General features: G+C 33.9%; 1 protein-coding gene across 1 annotated transcript in view; it reads left to right on the top strand.

Annotated features, from left to right (window-relative positions):
• The window catches only part of LOC149190056 (1-Cys peroxiredoxin-like), a 28,080-nt gene extending 7,732 nt beyond the window's left edge, over positions 1-20,348 (top strand). Inside the window, exons 2-4 of the mRNA XM_089410423.1 lie at positions 19,575-19,724; positions 19,863-20,008; positions 20,103-20,348. Coding sequence (XP_089266549.1) covers positions 19,575-19,724; positions 19,863-20,008; positions 20,103-20,348 — 542 coding nt within the window. The remainder of the gene's footprint in view (positions 1-19,574; positions 19,725-19,862; positions 20,009-20,102) is intronic.
• The last annotated feature ends 740 nt before the right edge of the window (positions 20,349-21,088 follow it).

The following is a 21,088-nucleotide window of genomic DNA, read 5'->3' as shown; positions in this document are numbered from 1 at the left end:
CTCCCATTATCATTCAGGAATAGCTTAATACTTCAGTGCCATGGAGCTATATTTATGGAGTTGCGCAAGAGCAAAATAATGTGTTATCATTCCTGGCAAACTCACATTCCTTCCATATCTCCATAGGATTCGGTAGTGGCACAAATTATAAGGCAGAGTTGATGGTGTGCAAGTATCCTCTTCTATATGCTCTAGAAAAAGGTTGTACTTGTTTTCAGGTCTATAGGAAAAGTTGTAAAAATATTTGTTTTCCAATTAATAAGAGTAAATAAAATACATATTTCAAAATAAATTAATTAATTAAATAAAAATATTAATTTTTCAACCTTGTTACATTATTAAAAATTAAGTGACAAAAATAAAAATTATTATTAAGCCATATTAAATATTTTCAAAGGAATTTCAGAGTATTCAAAATGGAAATTAATACTTAAAAAGAAGTTATCATCAAACATTTTTTAAGACACATATCAAAGAGGATTTGTTTTGTGTATCGATATGACAATTGAGCACTTTATCTTAAATTAATATCTTAATCATATCATAATCATGTTAAATCATAACAATCATAATCATGCTTGTTGTAAATTTCATTAGAAAGAATAAATTGTCATAGACCTTGAGGCCTTGAATGAAGGATGGTAATTCTATCAAGGCACTATGAGGGCCATGAAGGGAGTCTTCTTGCTTTACATGTTCTAGGGGCATGCAAATCTATATGATTCCATTTATTTCTTACTATGTAGGCTAAGACATCTATAAATCTTAAGGTTAATACAAACACAAAGCAAAAGGATATTACTCCTCAAGACCACCAAGTATGTTATGCTTAGTGAGGACATTGATTGTTCTATGTATCTCTCAAGCCATGCAAAAAATGCATGACATACTGGATTTAGAGCATTATCCCTATTGCACGGATCTCATCATAACATGAAGTATGTTACCTTCTACACATGTTACATAAGAATCCCATTGAAGCATACAAAGTGTTGCTCCAAGCATTAAAGTTGTAAAGTATACATCTCATTGCTCTTAGGCTTGCATTAAGGCAAAGGGAGAGAGATGTGAGAAGCATTCTCAAATATTTGACACAAAAAGTATCATCACACTAATTTCATTGTTTTTAGAAAGAAGAAGAAATGAAAGAGTGTGATAGATAAAGATGCATAAAATTGGGGAAAGGAGAATGAACATAGTAAGGAATTGATGATGTAGAAAATTGAATGAATATAATATCATAATTCTTATTGTTGTAATCCCAATTTTGGGTTTTTTGATATTGACAAGGTCCATTTTGTGTGAATTCATATACAACTTAATCAAGAACATACAATTTATCATTGATCTTAGTAATGTTTTTATCGTAAACAAATTCATTAACATAGTTTTGTGTGAAACAAAGAAAACTATGCATTATGTTTAATACAAGCTTGACCAAACCTACACAAGATAAGTGGATTGTTGATATATTTACATTAAGTATCGATTATGTGTTTTTTTGTCTAAACATATATTGTCATAATGTGGATGCCATGAACTACATACTAAGTGGTTGAGAGACCAACAAATATTTTCAAATAATAAGAAAATATCAGATAGCAATGTTATAACCATATTAGATTTGTCAATATGTTATATGCTTTTAGAGATAGAGAATACCATACAAATATGAAAAAAGAGATGTGACCTGATTTCCTTGGATTTGGTGGATCTTTATTGCTTTCTCTTTAAAGTTGTCATTGAAACACACATTCGTGGTGAATCTTCCTAATAAATTTGTAATTTCGTTACATTTACACCCATATCCCATGACTAATTGTTTTTGTTTTTTGTAAAACAAAGAGTATAGGAAAAAATAACAAAGGAAATGACATTATGGCGACTAAGGGATCTAAACACATTAAATATGGATATAAAACATCATGCCAATTATCATATCAACAAGGATAATAAAATAAAATGCACCTAACATATGAACTCAATTGGAGATCAGAATTACAGAAACAGAGGGAGAATTGGTGTGGGTAGCAACCCAGAATGGGGTGTACGCTCCCAAATCTAGTTACATTTTACTCCTTTCAGAGCAAGGGCACAGGGAGGAAATTGGGTGGTGGAAGTCGTTGTGGGAAGTTAAGTGTCCTCCAATAGCTAAATTGTTCATGTGGTGTGTTTTGAATAGCAAAGCTCCAACTTGGGAATTGATGCAACACATGTATATGATAGGATCGGGCTAGTGCACATTGTGCAAGCAAAATGGGGAATCCTCAAAGCATCTATTCATCGATTGCCCTTTTTCTTGAGGCATTTGGAAACTTGTTCAACAAGCATCTGGGCAAGTCTAGCTTTCGGATGGGGAAACTATACAGGAGGCATGGAGGGCTTGGAAAGTTGATCAAAGCACTCGATTGATTAGAGCTCTCCCCATAATTCTTATTTGGGGCATCTGGATCACTAGGAACTGGGCAATCTTCAGGGACCAACTCTCATCTCCTATCTAGGTGGTTGGGGAAGGGTTGGCTATTTTAAGCCATTTCCCTCAATCCAAATATGAAGTCGCTACCAACATCATTAAGGAATAGCTTAATACTTCAGTGCCATGGAGCTATTTTTATGGAGTTGCACAAGAGCAAAATAATGTGTTATTGTTCTTGGCAGACTCACATTCCTTTCATATCTCCATAGGTTTCGGTAGTGGCACAAATTATAAGGCAGAGTTGATGGTGTGCAAGTATCCTCTTCTATATGCTCTAGAAAAAGGTTGTACTTGTTTTCGGGTCTATGGGAAAAGTTGTACAATTATTTGTTTTTCAATTAATAAGAGTAAATAAAATACATATTTCAAAATAAATTAATTAATTAAATAAAAATATTAATTTTTCAATTTTTTACATTATTAAAAATTAAGGAACAAAATAAAAATTATTACTAAGCCATATTCGATTTTTTCAAAGGAATTTCAAAGTATTCAAAATGGAAATTAAGACTTAAAAACAAAGTTATCATCAAACATTTTTTGGGACACCCATATCAAAGAGGATTTGTTTTGTGTATCGATATGATAATTGAGCACTTCATCTTAATTTAATATCTCAAGCATATCATAATCATGTTAATCCATAACAATCATGATTGTTGTAAATTTCATTAGAAAGAACAAATTGTCATAGACCTTGAGGCCTTTAATGAAGGATGGTAATTCTATCAAAGCACTATGAGAGCCATGAAGAGAGTCTTCTTGCTTTACGTTCTCTAGGGACATGCAAATCTATATGATTCCATCTATTTTTTATTGTGTAGGATAAGACATCTATAATTCTTAAGTTCAATACAAACACAAAGCAAAAGTATATTACTCCTCAAGACCACCAAGTATGTTATGCTTAGTGAGGGCATTGATTGTTCAATGTATCTCTCAAACCATGCAAAAAATGCATGACATAGTGGATTTAGAGCATTATCCCTATTACGTAGATCTCATCATAACATGAATTATGCTACCTTCTCCACATGTTACATAAGAATCCCGTTGAAGCATACAAAATTTTGTTCCAAGCATTAAGGTTGTAAATGATACATCTCATTTCTCTTAGGCTTGGATTAAGGTAAAGGGAGAGAGATGTGAGAAGCATTCTCAAATATTAGACACGAAAAGAACAAGGAGAGGAATCAGGTCATGGATTCTCTATCAAAAGCAAGATTAAGACTGGAGCAGGGTCTCTGGGGAATGGTTGAGTACAAGAACTCCAAAGAATACCATTTCTATCATCGTCCTTCAAATACAGGGTTGAACATGGCCACGAGATGGCCTAGACTTGCTTTCCTTAGTAGGTAAGCATTTCTTTTATCCTTTCTCCTTTGATGCGCAAGTTTTTTTTTTGTCGGGGGGGGGGGTGTTAGGATATTCCGACACATAGGATATAGTTAAGTTCAACTTGGTCTAGTATAGAGTTAGGTTAGAGTTAGGTAAAGTGTGTTTCTTTACCGTTGTACATTTTGTAACTTATAATCCGACGGTCACGATATGTAGTGATTCGACGGTTCACTCTCACCTCGGTATTACCGACACTTGATCCGTGGCTTGACACCCGATTGGTCCATGAGTTCTATTTAAAGCGCATGGAGGGTCATTGTTCGGGTAATCCGTGCATGAGAGAAGCTTATGTAAATTTTCATTCTTTGATTAATAAATTCCCTGTAGTACCCACGTTGGGACAGGCCGTGGACTGTTTCCCTCCTTGCACTTTGAGGGTTTTAACCACGTCAAAAATACTGGTGTATTGATTTGAGATCTGGTTGTGAGCGGTGTCCTTTTGGTATTCTTTCTGAGGAACTTACCCTGTAAATTCCTACATGGTATCAAAGCTATTTGAGGGCCGCGTCTGTTGGTGATCCAAATCTGAAGCCGGTAGAACTGCATGCGGCTGTCGTTTCCTAGATCTGTTGTTTCTGACTGCTGTCGGGCCGAGAGGACTGCTCTGTTGCGTTCGGAGCATCTGTTCCAGTGAGGAACCCCTTTCGTTTCACGCGAAAAGGTTTCCGGTAGCCCTAGCTGCGTCATTTTTCAGATCGGGAGGTATACAGTGTTTTTTGCAGTTCACTGTTATTTTCTCTCTGCTTATTTCGGTCTCAGTTTATTTAGCCTTTTTTTTAACCGGATCTATACCTTTCATTTCTGCGTATGCTCTTTGCCCTGCGACTCTGCGCGATCTGGGCAAATCAGAAACAGAAAGGAAGGATTTTTCTCATGCGTATGCTCTTTTCCCTGCACCTTAGTGTGATCTCGGAAAATCAGAAACATTGAGAAAAATATTTAGTTTTTCGGCTAAAGCTAACTTTGAGATTTTTTTTAAATTTCTAGTTTTTTGGCTAAAGCTAACTTCGAGCCACAAGGTTCGTTTTTCTTTGCATATTCGTGTTGGGTTTTGTGTTTTGTAGGGAAAAATAGCTTTCTCAAGGCAAGCACGCAAACCGAGGCCCCCCCCCCCCCCCCTCTCTCTCTCTCTCTCTCTCTCAAATTTTTTGTATAGATCAATTGGTTCAAAGCTATTTTAAGAGAGTAGAGGTCTTGGGTTCAAGTCTCCATTTTGTGGGGGCAGATTTTTTTCATTCCCGCACATTCGCGCACTTTGCCGGCAACGTCAACAATTTTTTTTTTTTTCAAAAAGCCATAACTTCTTCATCCGGAAGCCTTTTTCAGAGCCGTTTTTTTTTAAACCACTTATTTTTTCGAGATCTATCCATTGGAACACTTACTTTCAGCATCTTCAGCTTCAGTTTTTTTTTTTTAATGGAAAGTCCATGCCAGGTCATTCTTGACAGCACTAACTACTTCCAATGGGTAGCCTACATGGAAGATTTACTTAGAAGTAAAGGTCTCTTCAGAATAACCACAGACCAAGAGAAGAAACCAAAAGATGAAGACAAGGCGGCAAAATGGGAAAATAAACAAAATCAAGCACGTGGTTTGATAGGGATGTCTATTTCTCCTGATCTTAGATTCCACATTGCAGCACTTGAGACTCCTCATGAAGCATTAGAAAAACTTGCTAAAGTTTTTGGGATTAAAAATGAAATTAGAGCCCATCAACTTGAAAATGAGCTGCTTACTTTGGATCCTAATAATTTTTCTTGCATTGAAGATTTCTTGTCCAAATTTAAGACCCTTAGATATCTCTTGGAAGGTGTTAAAGTTAAGAAAGAAGATGGTAACCTTATTTATTCCATCCTTACTAAGTTGGGACCAGCCTACTCTGTATTTGTTTCCACTTTCCATTCTACAAGGGAAGCTTTCATTTGTCAAGGACAAGACTACAAGGCCCCTTCCTTTGACTCCTTTTGTGATTCCTTAATAAGAGAACAAGAAAAACTCTTACAACTTGGTCTTCTTAATCTTGGAAACTCTTCCACGAAAGCGTTAGCCGCCCAGCAGCAACCAAATTCAAAGAATCCTAAGAATTCATATCCTCAAAAGAATGGTCCTAAACCATCTCAGCCTCAAAATGAAAGATCATTTCAACAAAATGATAAGACCAATAAAAACAAATGGAAGAAGACTGATAGACATTGTAACTTTTGTAATCGAGATGGCCACTTAGAATCTAAATGCTTTAAGAAGATGGAAGCCTTGGAAGCCGCAATGAAGAAACATAACATCCATGTGGAGCCTACTTCAACTTCAACTTCCGGAATGGCACTTTCTGCATGTCATTGTCAATCATCTCAGTCTGGTTATGCATTAAATGTATCTTCTTCTTCTTCTCATTCTCATGAGTGGCTCATTGATTCTGGAGCCTCTTGTCACATGGCCAAAAACCAAGCCATGTTTTCTTCTTTAAATGATTGTAACACCAAAAATATATATATTGGTGATGATAGATCTCTTAATGTTGTAGGGACTGTAACTGTTCATCTAGACAATGGTCAGTTTAATGATGTATTATGTGTTCCAACCTTATCCTGCAACCTTCTATCTGTCTATCAGATAACTCATTCAGGTGAAGGTAAAATTGTTGAATTTTCACCTCATGATGTTGTAATCAAGGATCTAAAAGATCCTAAACAGATTCTAGCTATGGTCTTGCTGATGATTCCAAAAGGTTGTATAAGTTTCACAACTTTGGGTCATCAAATCTTCCCTCAGTATTTGTTGCTCATAATGATGAAGTGAGCAAACTTTGGCATGAGCGATTTGGTCACCTAAACTATCGCTCCCTTCAGCATCTATGTAAAGAAAATATGGTGACAGGTCTTCCTATGGTATCTTGCAGAGATGGTGTTTGTTCCGGATGTGTACTCGGAAAACATCATCGGGACAGTTTTGACAAACGTGCCTCTTGGCACGCCTCAGCCCCTTTACAGCTTGTGCACAGTGATTTATGTGGTCCTCTTCCTGTTGCTTCATTCTCTGGCTGCAAGTACTTCTTAACTTTCATTGATGATTTCTCCAGACGCACTTGGGTATACTTCTTAAAACTCAAGAGCGAAGTATTTAACACTTTTTTGGCCTTCAAAGCCTTTGTTGAAAAACAATCTGGACATCAAATTCTTAAGCTAAGAACTGATAATGGTGGAGAATATGTTAAAAACACATTCATCAACTTTTGCACCGAAAATGGAATTCAAATGCAACATACTGTTCCATACACTCCACAACAAAATGGTGTAGCTGAAAGGAAAAATCGCACCTTAAAGGAAATGGCTAATTGTATGCTGCAATCTAAAGGACTCAGTCTTAGTTTTTGGGCCGAAGCAATTAATTGTGCAAATTATATAATCAATCGCACTCCTACTAAGGTTCTAGAGAATATCACTCCAGAAGAAGCTTGGAGTTCCATTAAACCAGATGTAAGTCACTTTCGTGTGTTTGGAAGTGAAGCATGGGCCCATATTCCAGATGAAAAGCATAAAGCTTTAGAACCAAAGAGTGAGAAATGTACTTTTGTTGGATATTCTGAAGATGTAAAAGGTTATAGACTTATTCCATTTAAGTCCAAAAATGTTATCGGCCTGCGAGCCTAGTCCGGCGGATGTGCCACCTCTTCCTATCTCTTCTACTTTTGAAAACATTTCTTCTTCAGATGATGAAAGCGAGGATGATAATCCTCCCCCACCTTCTCAGGATCCTCAACTTCCAAGATGGGTCCGTGCTACTCGGGATGCAGCAGGTGATCTTGCCGGTGATCCTACAGATCAGCGACGTACACGTTCTCAGTTTGAAAGAGCCTCTTCTTTACTGGCTCAAGCTCCAGTAAATCATGATCCTGACACTTTTGCAGAAGCTTCAGGCCATCCACATTGGGAAGCAGCTATGAATGAAGAATATCATTCATTGATGACAAATGATACATGGGATCTTGTTCCTCTACCAAAGGGACGCAAACTTGTTAGATGTAAATGGGTTTACAGAACCAAGTATGGACCAGATGGGAAAGTTGATAAACATAAAGCTCGTCTCGTTGCTAAGGGCTTTTCACAGGTTGAAGGCATTGACTACACTGAAACCTTCTCCCTTGTTGCCAAAATGAACTCTATCCGCCTTGTTCTTTCCCTTGCTGCCTCTTTAAAATGGGAAGTCCATCAGATGGATGTTAAATCTGCCTTCTTGCATGGGGACTTGCAGGAAGAAATCTATATGGAACAACCCATTGGCTTCATACAAACAGACTCCAGCCTTGTTTGTCGACTTAAGAAATCCCTTTATGGCCTCAAGCAAGCTCCTCGGGCTTGGTATGCCAAAATGGATAGCTTTCTTTTAGAATCTGGCTTTTCTAGGTGTCATTCTGACAATACTGTCTACACCAAGAAAGTGGGCAACTCTCTTATCATCCTTGTTCTTTATGTTGATGATCTTATTCTTACTGGTAGTGATCCCAACCTTATAAACCATGTGAAGTCCAGCCTTAAAAAGAAATTTGAAATGACAGACTTAGGACACTTACACTATTTTCTCGGTCTTCAAGTCTTGCAATCCAAGAGGGTATTTTCCTTTCCCAGTCCAAGTATGCTTGTGATATTCTTTCATTTTCACATGGAAGACTGTAAGCCAGCCCCTTCTCCCTTTCAGTCTGGAGTCAAACTTTCAGTCTCTTGTACTTCTCCTGAAGTTGATGCTACCTTATACCGTCAACTTGTCGGAAAACTCTTGTATTTAACCCATACTCGTCCTGATCTTTCCTTTGTTGTTGGCCTTGTTGCTCGTTTTATGCAAAACCCCCGTGAAAGTCATTGGAAAGCAGCTAAAAGAATACTTCGTTATGTTCGAGGTACAGTACAGTTTGGGATTCATTACAGTGCCAAAGCAGCTCCTCTGTTAGTTGGTTTCACTGATTTTGATTGGGCTGGTGACCCTGATGATCGGAAGTCTACTGCCGGTTATGTCTTCACTCTTGGTTCAGGACCTATTACATGGGCTTGTAAGAAACAGGCTGCCATTTCTCTTTCGTCAGCAGAAGCAGAGTATCGTGGTGCCGTGGAAGCTAGTAAGGAAGCCTTGTGGCTTCGTCAGATCCTATCAGAGTTTGGCTTTGAGCAGCAGCATCCAACCACACTTTGGTGTGATAATCAAAGTGCCATTCAGCTATGCAAAGATCCAGTCCAGCATCAGCGCAGCAAACACATTGAACTACACATGCACTTCATCAGAAAGCTCATTCATGACCATGTTCTTGAAGTGCAATATTGTCCAACAGATGATCAGGTTGCAGACATCTTCACAAAGGCTCTCACAGAGGCGAAGTTCACTAAACTTCGATATATGCTTGGAGTTCAGGAAGTTGTCACTAAGGGGGGATAGGCTCTAGTGCCTCCTTCCTTCTCCTATTGTGTCATATTTGTAAATCCTTCAATCCTATCCCAAGTTGTTCTTAAGGGGGGATGTTAGGATATTCCGACACATAGGATATAGTTAAGTTCAACTTGGTCTAGTATAGAGTTAGGTAAAGTGTGTTTCTTTACCGTTGTACATTTTGTAACTTACAATCTGACGGTCACGATATGTAGTGATCCGACAGTTCACTCTCACCTCGGTATTACCGACACTTGATCCGTGGCTTGACACCCGATTGGTCCATGAGTTCTATTTAAAGCGCATGGAGGGTCATTGTTCGGGTAATCCGTGCATGAGAGAAGCTTATGTAAATTTTCATTCTTTGATTAATAAATTGCCTGTAGTACCCACGTTGGGACAGGCCGTGGACTGTTTCCCTCCTTGCACTTTGAGGGTTTTAACCACGTCAAAAATACTGGTGTATTGATTTGAGATCTGGTTGTGAGCGGTGTCCTTTTGGTATTCTTTCTGAGGAACTTACCCTGTAAATTCCTACATGGGGGAGACGATTGTTCTCTACCCTCTGCTTTAGATTATGTCTGAGTCATTGCGATAGGTGGACACCAAAACTTATCAACTTTTGGTAATGACTTTGGCAGTATGTTTTTTCATGACATGATTGATGGTTACTTATACAGACCGTCTATGATACTGTTAATGTTTTGAATTTGTGATGTTTGGATTTATGTTTAGATCTTGTTGGTTTCTCCTTGACTGCTAAACAACATTATGTAAGCGCTAAAGGCTCTCTATTTTGGTTTATTTATGTTTTGAAATACACTCTAGTGTATATGCAATGTAACTATTTTACTATTTGGTAATAAAGTTACGATTTTATTTTTTTTACTTGTGGGAAAAAATGAACTCAATTGGAGATTCAAAAGATAAGGTTTCCTAACTTTTCTTGGAAGCTTTCATTTAAGGGATACTTAAAATGGTGGATACACCAATACATTGATAGGATTCTTTGGGCATGAATCTGCAATGGATTTTTTGTTATGGAAGGGCACACCATGTCAAGGAATAGATGACAGCCAACAACAATAGATATGATTCTAGTCTATAGATGCAGAAAGAAAATAATGGGTATGGAATCCTAAATCTTTCTTATGATTCACATCCATCTTTATGTAATATGAAGGCACAATGCTTGTTGAGCATCCAAGAAAAGGTTGGAGGCTGAAAGGTTGTAGAAAATGTGATCTTTTTTTTATTTTTTTATAGTATTTATATTTTTCCTTCATAAAGGATAAGTGATTTCAAAAATTTACATTTTTTTTTAAGAGCATTTTTTGAATTATCCTTATAGGAATGATTTGAACCTCTTGGAAGGGAAAGGGTTCAATTCAATCATTGATTCTACAATGTGAGACATATATGATTCATTGGAATATCCCATATTAGACAATGATACGTGCTTGGGATAACAAACGGTCAATACATATACACAAAAATCTGCCACATACAAATCTTAGAATTGCAACAACGAGGATAATTTTCAATTTTTGACCCTCAAACCAAGTCAAACAAACATTAAAATTGTTATTTGTTGATTAACCCAGATTTACAAAGAAAATAAGTTCAACCAGAGGAGAAGTTGCATTCATATTTTACTTTTGACCACTCATTTATGGTATGGATGGGAAATATTCTTTTAATTCTTTCACTGTAAGGCCTGTTTTCCTTTTTTTTAATTTTAATATGACTCTTCTCGTCATGCTCAAAAATAGGTTGTTTTAAAGCAAATGAAATATAAGGTGCTCTTTGCTAAATTCCATAGAAGATTTCTCCTATTATTTTTATGAATTTGTTCATCTTGATTCACCCGTGACACCCACATAAGGGCTAGAAAAGAGTGATAAATTCCCATGTGAGGATACACTTTTTCCATAAATCTGTTAGGATTATCTCCAATGTTGTCATGAGGCAAGAAACAATCATTTATTAATTGGCTCCCAGACATATGCATTGTCAACTAGTACTAGGGTAACATGTTACGTGACTACTTCCATTGAAAGATGTTAAGTGATAGACTTTTTGTACCAAATGGGTTTATAACTTCTCTGAAGAAGATGTTAAGTGAATTTGTCTGAAACAATCGTAGTAATATAAAGTTATATGCTCATGGTTCAATATTCACAACCAACCATAATACTCATACTCCAACATGATCTATTTAGAGAGGACATTCTTCAAGTTTACATTGATGTATAGGTAAACAATGGAAGCACTTGCTTACCCCATTCAAAAGACTTATGACAATAAATTTATTTTTTGGTATTGATATGAGATAATTTTATTGAAATTTTAAAAGAGTAAATATAGTTACCAATCAAACGAGAAAATTATAGATTACTCGTTTTTTTGAAGTAGTAAAAAAATCACTCGATTTTGAAAACTGGTTATTCAAAATAACATTCTTTTTAGCATATTTCTGGCGCTTTAAATTTTCTTATGTATCAAGTATGAACATGCAACTCTTTTTTAGAGGAGTTATTTTTGACACTTTAAATTTTCTAATGTATTAAGTGTGAATAATTTTTTTTTAAATGTTGATTGTTTTACAATTTTTCAAGTTCTCTTATTCATCTTCTTGTTTTTCGTCTTAAAGATATTTATTTTTTAAGGGTTTTTCAAATATGTGTTTTTTGTTTTTCTTTCCAATGTTTTTTTATAATGAAATTTTTAATTTGTTTTGCAAATTTTGAAAAAAATAATAACATTAATATCTTGAGATTATGACTTTTTATATATTTATGTATCGTTAATTAATACTTCAATACACATAAAATAATTGTCATTAAAAATAACAATTTTAAATATTTGACAAAAAATACACATTTTGCATATAGACATAATTAAAAAAATATGTATTTCAAGACTTACCTAAAAGGTTTTTTTATAAAAAATTGAAAAAAAAATTCAAAAAATAACAAATAAGATTTAAAGGAAAAAAACCAAAAAAAATGTTAAAAACAATAGAACATATAATTTTAAAAATCCAATAAATTATATATATAAAAAACATTAAAAGGTTAAAAAAAATAAAAATAAAAAATAACAAAACATACAGGGAAAAATGCATCAAAACAATTTTTTTTTTATTAATTCAACAAAAACATATAAAAATAGACGAATTAAAAGCTAAAAAAAAGGAAATTGAAAATTCGGGGTCGGGTTGCTCCCGGGGGCTTTTTCAATTTTTTTTTAATTTAATTTAATTATTTTTTTAATGTTTTTTTAAATTATTATATATATATTTATTTATTTTTCTCAATTTATATTTTTTGTTAATTTGAAAAAAAAAATGTTTTAATGTTTTATTTTTAAGTTTTTGTTGTTGTTTTGTTTGTCTTCCACTTTTTTTTAAATTTAAATGTATTTTTAAAAAATTAATATTGCTAATTTTTATTATTAAGGTTTTTTTGACTTATTGGTTTTTAAAATTGTATGTTCTATTTTTTTTTTTTTTGAAAAAAAACCTTTTTTAATACAAAATTCATAAAAAATTCTTGTTATTTTTTCAATTGGATTTTTTCACAAAAATATTTTATTTAACTTCTTGGTTTTAGCTTAGCTTCCCATCCGCTCAGGGGATCTGATTTTTTTCTATAAATTTAATTTTTTTAATTTCTTTTTTGTCCATCTTGGGTAGCTCAAGTGGCAGTGACCATGGAAATGAAGTTTCATTGAACCAAAAGTCTTGGGTTCAAATCTTGTGCTACCCTCACCCCGTAGTAGAGTGAATAATGGACATTTAAACATGAAAATAGTAGGAGAGTCCTACCAAGCTTACTATATATATATATATATATTATTTTATGTTTTTTAACTTTTTTTTTTTTTTTTTAGAGTTTAGACTTTTGTAATCCATACTTTGATAGTGAGAATAATTTCGGCAAAATCACCGGCAAATCACATAGAGAGTCATTTGTCGACGAGTTTCAAACTAACTAGTGTGGTTCATCGTCAGGACAAGTTGAGGAACAAATCTGAGCGATCAGTTAAATAGGGAATGTAGGTTCTTCAATGGCTATATTTGACCGGGCAACGGCTAAAAAGACTCCTAACAACTGGATTAGATCTGGGCTCAAGGTTTGTTAACTAAATTATTCAAAAATATTATAATTTCTAATCTTATGGTAAATCATATTTAAAGAGACCATAGTTTAATTTTATATTATTATTCCAATTATTAAATAAATATTATTAATCTAATAATAGACTAGGGCAATTTTTTTTTAATATTATGCATAGTCATATTATTATATTAACTTCAAATTTATATTAAATTAATATTATTATATTAACTTCGAATTAATATTATTAATAGTAATATTATTATATTAACTTCACATTAATATTATCAATACTATTAGCCTAGGGGAAATTTACTAATTAATAATGTGAGTAATTCAATTAAAGGAATAATATTACTATTGTTACTATTTCAGTTGTCTTTTGATGATACTCGTTATATTTAAAGAGACTAAACTGATATCATTATTACCTTAATTCTCTGGTAAAAATTCACTATTACTAAATAATAGAAATATTATACTTAAAACTAATAATACTGGTCTAGGATAAATAATTAATTATTATTAATTAATAAAGTGACTAATGTTATTAAAAGAATGATATTATTATTACTAAACTATTGTTACCATATGAAAACAACGGACAGCTAAACAAACAAAGAGGGGAGGCAAGGAAAAAACGAAGAAGAGGCTAAGACAAAAGGGTTGGGATCCAACAACTACTAATCTTCCAGCCGTCATCCCTATTGAGATTAATAGGCCTTTTCTCGATCTCAAGGGCTTCCCTAAATTTACGACGGTGAAACTGTGCAACTCTCGCGATAACTTGAGCTTCTTCGATACAGACATGATGTTTAGTCTTCTCGGCATGCTCTGCAAGGGCTGAGGACTTGGCCCTTCCATGCTTCAAGTCTGTTGAGTGCTCACTAATCCTCTGATTAATAGAACGACCTGTTTCACCAATGTATGGGTCCCACAGGAACACATAGACACCTTTCATGTCCTTAGGGTCGACAGGATCCTTAACAGATCGAAGGGAGCTACGGATGGTGTTAAGAGGTCTAAAGGTCGAGGGAATATTGTGCTTCTTAAGAATCCTGGCAATCCTATCAGTGGTTCCTTGGATGTAGGGGAGGTGTACCCCCAGGATCCGGTCTTTAAGATCTTTATGGACAGAAGGCTCCTTTCGGGCCTTGAGGAAGGCTTTCTGACCTAGGTGTCTACTGTAACCATTTTTAACAAAGACATCCAGGAGATGAGCCTTCTCCTTTGCCAGGTTTTTCTCATCAGAGATTCTTAATGCACGAGAAAAAAGCGTGTTGAGAACGCCTAACTTCTAAGCAGGGAAATGATGAGAGCTGGCGTGGAGATATTGATCGGTATGAGTCTTTTTTCGAAAAACCTAGTGGGAGAAGGAACCATCATTATTCTTAGAGATGAGAACATCAAGGAAGGGAAGACAACCATTGACTTCCTTTTCCATAGTGAACTTAATGGCGGAGGATTGTTCATTGAGATGACGGAAGAAGAGATCCAACTCATCATGACCATGAGACCAAATGGCACCAGTGTCATCAACAAATCTCTTCCAAAGCTTTGGTAAGAGACGGGTTGAGGACAAAGCTCTGGACTCAAAATCCGCCATAAAAAGGTTAGCAACAACTGGGGACAAGGGGGAGCCCATGGCCACCCCACAGGTTTGCTCATAGAACTCTCCTTCGAAGTTGAAAAAGGTGGAAGTAAGGCACGACTCAACTAACCGAGCGGTATCTGGGTCAGTGAGCCTATTGATAACCTTCATGGCCTCATTGATGGGAATACAAGTATAAAGGGAGACCACGTCGAAACTTACCGGAATATTATTTAATGTTTTTTAAATAAATTTTAATTTGTTTTTTGTTTCTTTATTTTTATTTTTTCCAATTTTTATTTTTTACAAGTTTATTCTTTTAATGTTTTTTTAATTATTTATTTTAAGAAAAATTTAATTGTTTTTTCATCAATATTATTTGCAGGGTGAATAATAGACATTTAAACATGAAAATAAAAGAGTTCTACCAAGCTTACAAAATATATATATATATATATATATATATATATATATTATTTTTTTTAAATAATTTTTAATTTTTTTTCCTTATTTTTATTTTTTTCAATATCTATATATATATATATATAAATTATTATTTTATGTTTTTTAAATCATTTTTAATTTGTTTTTTTTTTTCCTTTATAATTTTTTTCAATTTATTTTTTTTATAAGTTTGTTCTTTTAATGTTTTTTTTAATTATTTCTTTTAAGAAAAATTTAATTGTTTTTGTCATCCATATTATTTATTTATTTTTTATGTTTTTTTTTTATGAATTATGTTTTTTTTTATGAATTTTTTAAATTATTTTGTTAAGTTATGTATTTTTTAAATTTTTTAATTTATTTTTTAATATTTTAAAAAAAATGGTTGATTGTATTTTTTAAATTTTTTTTGTATTTTTTTCTTTTTTAATATATATTTTTATTTATTTATTATTATTTTTTTTAATTGGTGTGTTTTTTGTTTTAGTTTTTATTTTTTCATTGTTTTTTATTCTCAATATATTTGACATATGTCAAAATAAAAAGCATGTAGAAGTAACAAGGACTACATAGCAGGTAGTACCCGCCATTTAGCTTAATTATAGTTTAATTAAACTAAAAAATAATAAAACAGAAAATTTCAATCACAAAAATAAAACAATTAATAAAATATTATATTATATTTTTGAATGTCATCACTAAAAATTAAGTAATATAATTAATTAAGATTGTTTATATATATATATATATATATATATGAAGGTACAATAAGTCTAGGAGAACATTTGTTTGTTGATGGTGTACTTCCTTTGAGGCCGAGAACATGTTTTTGTTGATGGTGTACTTCCTTTGAGGTGCACAGGTTTCTGGGAACGACAAATTTTTTTTGCGTAATCTTCAATATATTTATTAGTTTCGATTTATTAAATTCAAAAGAAATATCATGTTAATATTATAATATATAATAACCCCACGGGGGTAGGCGAGTTGGTAATCACAATGCGATGAAGTTCGTTAGAAAGGCGGGCTCCATACCGAAGGTCACGAGTTCAATTCCCCTAGACTAACCCGGAGCTGTGGAGAGGGGCGGGCGCAGTTTCCCAGGGGTTATAGTGGTAGCGGTCAGAATCGACCCCTTGTAACGCGAGTTGCGAGGCTGCTCCAGTTGCCAATTCCTTTGTAAGCAAAAATAAAATAAAATATTATAATATTATTATTACTATTATTATATATAAAAATTAGCTTAAAATATATATATATATTTCTGAATAATAATGAAATATAGATTTTAAAAAACAATTTCAAAATAAAATATTTACACAAATTTCAAAAAATACAAATGATTTAATGGGGAGAGTATAAAAAACTCCAAAATTACATATAAATTCATTTGTTTTGTAAAATTGTTCTTTCATCGTAATTGAAGTGTTTCCTATAGAGTGACTTCAATACATTATATATATATATATATAAAATAAATTATTATTAATAAGATAAAGTTAAAATAAAAATAAATTAATATAAATTAAATGGTAATAATTTTTTTAGAAAATATTAACATCATCGCTAAAAATTGTTGGAATTTTAGGGCTTTTCATAGATGTGATATTTTATCTTTAATGCTATGCCTGAAAATCTTTGGAATTTTAAGGATTTTCATAAACATGATATTTTATCTTTAATACCATGCCTGAAAATCATTGGAATTTTAAGACTTTTTAGAGATGTGATATTTTATCTTTAATGCTATTCCTATCATTGGAATTTTAAGGTTTTTCAGAGTCATGGTCTTTTATCTTTAATGTCATTATTAAAAGATGTTGACAGTTTACCCTAAAAAAAAAAATCCAGTATCAACACATTTTGAGGTTTTTTGGTTAAATTTCTTGTTTTGAGGTAGTAGTTCTCGTTTGATCAATAACTTTGTTAGTGGTGACTTGGTTTTTGAATCAAACAAAGTCAATCAAAACGCAAATTTAAACCTTAAGCCCATTGCCTCAAAAAAACACTTACTTATTTATGAAGCAAAGTCAACACTTTTCACTATTTTTTGCACACAAAAAATTGACTTTTACTTCCATTTTTTTTTAAAGTTGAAAATTAACCCCAAAAAAAATTCCAGCATCGACACATTAGAGGTTTTTTGGTTAAAGTTCTCATTTTGAGGTAATAATTCTCGTTTGATCAATAACTTTGTTAGTAGTGACTTGGTTTTTGAATCAAACAAAATCAATCAAAACGCAAATTTAACCCTTAAGCCCATTGCCTCAAAAAGACACTTGACCTTGCTTCAACAACAACAAATATATGCATCTTAATGAGACATTCTAAAATGAAAAAAATATTTGGCACATGGGTGAATTAACACCTAAGTTGTTTGGTATAGGTACATGGTAGCAGGTTTGGGTATGAGAATGATGCTTTTAGAATTAAAGTATGAGGGTATGATGAGGATACATATATCAAATGCCAAGGATACATATATAAAATTTTATGTTTACAATATTATATGATGGAAAGAGAACACTAAAATTAATGAAAATCATCCATGCTTAATACTCATTTTATAGTTTCAAATCGTCAATGATTAATATTCATTTTGTAGTTTCAAATCAGTGAATAATCAAAAGATTTCCAATGTTAAATATTGGCATTCATCATTTGACTTTTGTTTTTCAATATTGAACCTCTGCATTCATGATTCAACATTAAACATTAACATTTTTTCATTTTCCAAATACAACATGGAAATGATATTTAGAAAATTTGGAAATTTAAATTTAATAAAATTGGAATACGATGACTAAATAAGAGAAAAAGTTGATAAAGATGAAGAACACTTAACATTAAAAAAAAATTGGAAAATGTTTCGATTTCTTATACTAAAGCATTGTAAAAAAAGAACCTAACAACTTCCCCATTACGCCTTTGTTAAGCTATTCCAAGTTCACATAACCAAATAAAAATGTGATTTAAATCTATAAAGAGGGAACACTTCTTTGTTTGAGCTTTTTCCACGTGACTTGCCTTAAAAACAACCTTATTAGGGCTTTTTATAATCAAAATAACTTTTGTATGCTAAAATCACTTAGACATAACTAATATCTTAAATACAACTCCAAATTCACTAAGGTATGTGAAAAAGTTGCAAGGTACAATAAAGTAAGTATGGGTACATTTTCAATGTATAAATAAGGGAGGTTGCATGGCAGCGAGTCTCTACCTTGAGCGGGAAGTGGGGCTTGAGCGCTGAACTAGTCATAATGTGATTAGTAAGCTATAAATAACGATAAGCAAACAATCAACTGAACCGTTCGCGAATGGTCCCTTGCAAATACCATGCTTTAGTGGCAACCATGCACCCATGTAAAAACCAGTTGATCCAGCACTAGTCTGATATGATCTAGTCAATTCAAGCAGAACCAGTAGATTAAGTGGTTGATTCAGTAGATTATTCAATTGGCTAAGTATCAGTAATCACCACCTATAGTAGTTTACACAGTCGACTAAGCAGCTTAAGAGTCAGTTGGATAACCACCAGCAGTAGCATAAGTATGTGCAACACTATACCCAGATTCATATCCTGCACCAACAATAGTGGTTTAAATATACCCACCAGCATAAGCATATACATTAGTCGAACCAGTTGTTTACCTTGTTGAACCAGTTGACCCAGCAGTGGTTTAAGCAGGTGAACCAGCAGCGACATAGGTAGCGTAGGCATAAGAAGCTAGGGCTAAGGCAATAGAGCCAGTTGTTTTTCCAGTAGCAGAGGTGGTTTAAGTCGATCCAGACGCAGGAGTAGCAGTGAGTGTAGGCAGTTCCTGTCCCTAAGATCCAGAGCTAGTTTACTTCGTTGCTCAACAAGCAAAAGCAGCATCATCAAAGGAAGAAGCAGATCCAGTAGCATATCCCGTTAGAAACCCAAAAGCATAGGTGGTTTATATAATATATATAAGCAGTGTACGATTTAGCGGTGTGGACGAGCAGCATGTGAATTGCTCTCCTCTGATGAGTAATAAATGACTCGGTGGTTAGTAGCATGAGAGTGAACCAGCGGTGTAATGGGTGAATCCTGGTGATTGGGTAAGCAAGTGGAGCCATTCTGACTCTGCTAAAATTTTGATTGCAGCGGATTTTACACCCATCTGTACTACTGAGTTGGCAAAGATCGCTGACTACGCTGATGAATTTGAAAGGCGTGGGGTAAAACTTCTTGGGCTCTCATGTGATGATGTTGCAACACATCAAGCTTGGGTGAAAGACATCGAAGCCTTAGCGGTTAGTTAATTCTAATTCATGTATCTTTCTCTTCTATTCTGGTAATGATGATCTGGAATTGAAAATGATATATCTGATAATGATGATCTGGAATTGAAAATGATGTATCTATATGGTGGTCATTTGTGATTTTGACAAAATGGGAAAAAAGTGAGGTATCCCATAGTGGGGGATCCAAAGAGGGAGATTCTCCTGCAGTTGAACATGTTGGATCCTGATGAGAAAGATGCCAAGGGGACTCCATTGCCCTCCAGAGCCCTTCATATTATTGGTCTAGATAAAAGGGTGTGTGAAAATTAACCTATTATCTATCTATTTCAGATTCATATTCATGTTTTGAGTATTAATGTTTCAATGGCGGTGACATGTTTTGAAGCAGTTGAAGTTGAGTTTCCTGTACCCGGGCACAACAGGAAGAAATTTTGATGAAGTGCTATGTGTATTGGATTCTCTTCAATTGGTAGCTAAGCATCCTATTGCCACCCCTGCAAATTGGAAAGTGGGTGAACGTGTGATGATATCAGCCTCTGTCAAAAACGAGGTGGCAAAACAGAAGTTCCCACAGGGATATGAGACGATCAGCCTCCCATCTAGCAAAGATTATGTTCGGCTTGTACATGTTTGAAGTGGCAGTTTCCTTCGTTTTTTTTTCACTAGTTTAGTGCTCTTACCAGATGTAATATCTCATCTTTTAGTAATATAAGCAGAGTGTAAATAGTTAATTTGATTATTTTTTTCCCATGGGTGTGAAACTTGTGAATCCATGTTCATATTGTACATAAATTGAAGTTGAATGTCTATGTTGCAAAAGACACTATGGATTTTAATATTGCTCACAATCAATGTTTATATATGTTGTAATAGGAAATATATTGTTATTTTTGTATCTAATTCAATTATCATTATAGCTCTAGCTTTGTAGATTTTATAATAGTCTAGTGGGCTTCTCACACTAAAAAAGGTATAAACTTATTCTACAAAGTTTGGGCCCGTAACTACACTGTCTTCGCTAAACTTGTTGCAGTTAGCTATGCATTCTTAGCAAAGGCGAAGAAACGAGCTTGGTAAATCGTCTTGTGGCTATATATACGTAAAAGGGTTCATCAAGCAGAATACCCGACCCGTGTCCGCGGAAAGGTTGTTCTGTCACCTCTATAGTAGTGGCCACCTCAAATTATCATGTTTTTCCAGAGCATAACACCTGTGCACATAATTTATTGGCTGCATGTTTTTCTAGAGCATAACACTTGTGCACATAAATCATTGGTTGCATGCACGGATAGTGTAACATGTCAAATCCGCTTTAACTCCGTGATTGTTATGCCCAGGTATCGGCTTCAACAAGACCAACGAGTTGTCCGTTGC

Source organism: Pinus tabuliformis, chromosome 3_1, assembly GCF_031772625.1.
Source record: "Pinus tabuliformis cultivar Carrire ecotype Pingquan chromosome 3_1, CPIR1, whole genome shotgun sequence".
NCBI lineage: Eukaryota > Viridiplantae > Streptophyta > Pinopsida > Pinales > Pinaceae > Pinus > Pinus tabuliformis.
The sequence above is the reverse complement of the archived record's forward strand: the minus strand, read 5'-3'. Positions and strand labels throughout refer to the sequence as shown.